This window comes from Myotis brandtii, unplaced genomic scaffold, assembly GCF_000412655.1.
Source record: "Myotis brandtii unplaced genomic scaffold, ASM41265v1 scaffold247, whole genome shotgun sequence".
NCBI lineage: Eukaryota > Metazoa > Chordata > Mammalia > Chiroptera > Vespertilionidae > Myotis > Myotis brandtii.
Window position 1 is genome coordinate 146,245 of NW_005359352.1, and position 3,747 is coordinate 149,991.

At 55.3% G+C, this 3,747-nt stretch overlaps 1 protein-coding gene across 1 annotated transcript in view; it reads right to left on the reverse strand.

The window, feature by feature from the left end:
- Positions 1–3,747, reverse strand: part of GREB1 (growth regulation by estrogen in breast cancer 1) — a 53,552-nt gene that overhangs the window by 37,269 nt on the left and 12,536 nt on the right. The window contains exons 4-5 of the mRNA XM_014540529.1: positions 362–544; positions 6–55 (exon numbers count right to left, since the gene is read on the reverse strand). Coding sequence (XP_014396015.1) covers positions 6–55; positions 362–544 — 233 coding nt within the window. The remainder of the gene's footprint in view (positions 1–5; positions 56–361; positions 545–3,747) is intronic.

A 3,747-nucleotide genomic window follows, 5' to 3' on the forward strand; every position in this document is an offset into this window, starting at 1 on the left:
GGCGGGAAGAGGGAGCTGGAGCCAGGGCCGGCGGGGGTCTGCCGGCCTCGGAGCTCTACGGGACAAGACAGGGCCGTGACCGCCAGCCGAGGGACACTGACTGTCAGGGGAGGACGAGGGTGAGCGTTTGGGGGAGACAGAGAAACATGACACAAGTTCTCTCTGGTCAACATAAACCTATTTTTAAAATTTACTGCAAACGGCCCACACAATTAGGCTGGCGCTGTACACTGGCTGCCCGCCATGCCAAGTGGCGTTTTAATGCCACACACCGACCTCTCGCCCGCGATCGTGCCCGCTACAGAGCTGCCTCTCTGCCAAGCCCAGAGGGCACCCCGCCCCCGCCCCACCCCTCGCTCACCGGAGCCTTTCCAGCAGATGAGGGGGCCGGGGGCCAGCGCCCCCTGTGCGTTGCGGACCAGGTAACACTTCAAGTGCTTCTGCTTCTTGGGCTGGGTGGTGAGCTTCAGGTTGATGTGGTTGGAGAATTCCGTGAAGTAACAGAAGCCTTTCTTGCCGCAGCCAACACAGTTCCCAGAGAATCCTGGAGGGAGACACACGGTGAACCTCCCCAACTGCCCTGCAAAGTCCTCCTCACATCGCACACCGTTCCCGGAAACTCTGACAGCCACCAGAGCATCCCACGGGGCGAAGGTCCCCGTCATCTTGGGCTGGTCCCACTCCCACAGCCTCTCCCTGCCCACTCCCCCACGCGCCTGCCTCCGGGCACATGCTCTCCCTCTGTTAAGCCCCACCTGCGTGCCCTCTGCCCAACACTCAACACTCCATTCAAACGCCCACTTCCTCCAGGCATCTCCCCTGTCCCACAGGGCCGCCTCCCTGCTCTCCAGACCCGACAGCCTCTTTATATTGCTCAGAGGGCCTTGCGACGCCTTCCTTAGTGGTGTAGTTACTGCGATCCCTGCCTTTTCCCCCATAACTACCCCAGGGGTCACAGTGTGACCGCGTGGGGGTGTGAGTTGCGTCTGTGTATGTCAGTGTAGGTGCACAGAGGAGTGCTCGGCATGTGTCAGATGTGTCAGATCATTGGTAAATACAAGAGGAAGGAAGGAGACTGGAAACAAGGTAACTGTACGAGTGATCGCCGGATGGTTTCTCTGCGTACACTCTGACGTAATCGTCGAACACGTGTATTGAGCCCTTTGTCTCCAAGGTGGGAACCCTGAGACACACAGCTCAGCTGCCATCGAGGACGAAGGCCCTGAGAAACCTCCCACGCCCCCTGGAAGGGACTCTGACCCGAGTGTTGAAATGATGGACAAACGAGAAACGGAGTCGCAAGACAGAGGATGCAAAGAGCCACTTGCCGAGGCCAGCACTGCCTTCCTGTCCAGACACAAGGGACATGTGGGCTGTGGGCCGTTTCGGAAGCAGGGGTGGAACCACAGGCCACAGCGCGCCTCTCTGTGGTTCCGAAATGACAGTGGAAGCCTCGGTCTCCCTGGTACAGGAAGCGTCCAGGGAGGCGGCAGGGAGGCGGCCCCCTGCGCTGGCAGGCGCTTTCTGGTCGGGAGAATCTGCTGCTCTTCTGAGAGAGGACCCTGGGCCGGGGAGGGCCAACCAAGAGGACCGCAGGCCGGCTTACCAACCGGGCCCAGGAGACGGGACATGGTTTAAACCACCAGCTGAACACGTGCCATCATTCTAATCTTTCAAAGGAATTGTCTGAAAGGCAGTAAACGTCTTCGTGAGGAAGAACACAGCACGCCCTCTCTTTGGAAATCGCCCTTCGGACCTGGGAGTCTACGATAACCTTTAGGAGACAGGCCCAGAAAGCATGCGTAGAACCCGAATCCCCAAATTCCTGCCCGGCACAGATCCCCAGGCCGAGAGAAACCAGCCCTGCAGTGCACTGTCCACGGGAAAGAGCCCAGCACAACGAATCGCTCTTGACCACACACAGCGGCACGCCGCGATCGCCCCGCGGGTCCCGTGTCGCTGTGTTGAGCAGCTGTGGCAGCATCTGCTTAACTGGCAGATCCTGAGCGGGCGCCTGTGTGTGCAGCCACCAAGCCAGGCTCTCCCTTCTGCTGGAGAGAACGCGTCTGCCCTCTCCCCCTTCACTGCTGTGGAGCATGAGTCAGAGGGACCCGGGTACAAATCCTAACTCCCTACTCCTGTGACTTTGGGCAGGTTAACGTCTCTGAGCGTTGGGTTTCTCGTCTGTAAACAAGATGATAACAGCAAACATTTACTGCACACTGACCAGGTGCCACGCACTGAGCCAAGCACTTGACATGATAAATGTTCTCACTTAAACCTCCAGAAGCACTATAAAACGATTCTCAGGTTCCCCGGTTTACAAATGAGGAAGTCCAGCACAGAGAGAAAGTAACTCACCCATGGGGGGAAGGGGGAGGGCAGTATGAGAGTTAGGATTGAGCCATTCTGCTATGGCTGTCCACACAAAAATCCATCTTGAAGAGCATGAGGAGGGCAAAGTGCCCACTATGTGTTCAGCACATAGTAGGTGCTCAGCAAGTGTCATTTCTTCTTCCTCTGCCTTGGACAGGCACCGCTGTATTAGAGAGCAGAGCTCAGATGGATCAGGTCAGGAGACTCACGTCTGACCCGCCCGAGGCCCTCACAGTGCTGGGAGATACGGGGCAGTGGCTCGCTCGCTCGCTCCGGGCCCCAGTTTCCCAGCCATAAAAGGGAAGGTGAGGACTCAACGAACCCTATGCTTCGTTCCAGAACCACAGTCACAGGATTCTTCTTTGAAGCATCCACAGTGGCTTCCTTCTGACGCGAAGGGTGGTCTCTGAGCACACGGCTAACGGCAGGAGGCCCACCTGGGATACACCCAGGGGGCTTGATGGTACCACACTCGGAGGTGCCAACCAATCAGGAATGATCTGGAATCCTGCAACAGGCTCACAACTAGTACCCCTGCCTCAGTTTCTCTTTTAACGAAAATCAACTATTCGTGTGACCTCCCAGAGATCTTCCTAAAATGCAAACTTAAACATGGTAATGGCCTGATTCGAGTCCTCCCGATGTTTCTTTACAATATAAACTGAGGGGAAAGCCAGGAGGGAAGGGTGTGTAAATGAAGAGAGCAAACAAACCAGAGGGACCTGAGAGACACACCACCACTTGCTTTGGGAGAATCTCATGTGGGTCTTCATCTTAAAAACCAACTGTGAAAAAAATTATAAAATGAAATCCGAGCACACTGGTGATTTGAGATTATTAAGGAATCAATGTCAAATTCTTTTTGGGGGGGTCCGATGATGTTATTGAATTTCCAACAAAAAAGCCCTCATCTGTTAGAGGTCCACATTGAACCGTTTACAGGTGGAATGGCACGGTGTCTGGGATTTGCCTCCTAATAATTTGGAAAGTCGAGAGGAAGGGAGAGTTGTATGTGAAACAGGGCTGGCCACACGTGAGCAGCTGCTGATGACGAAAGACAGACACACTAGACAGTTCCCTCTCCGCCCTACCCTACGGTTTGAAAACGGCTGCCTGGGTACCTCTCCAAGCAGGAAACCCCCTGACCCCACGCTGCAGCCCCTGCTGGGGCCACTGGAAGTCCTCCCCACCCCTCCAGCAGCCAAGCTCCCTCATGCACCGCGTCCCTCTGCCTGACATGCCCTCTGCCCTCTAGGACAGTGATGGCGAACCTATGACACGCGTGTCAGAGGTGACACGCGAACTCATTTTTTTGGTTGATTTTTCTTTGTTAGATGGCATTTAAATATATAAAATAAATATAAAAAATAT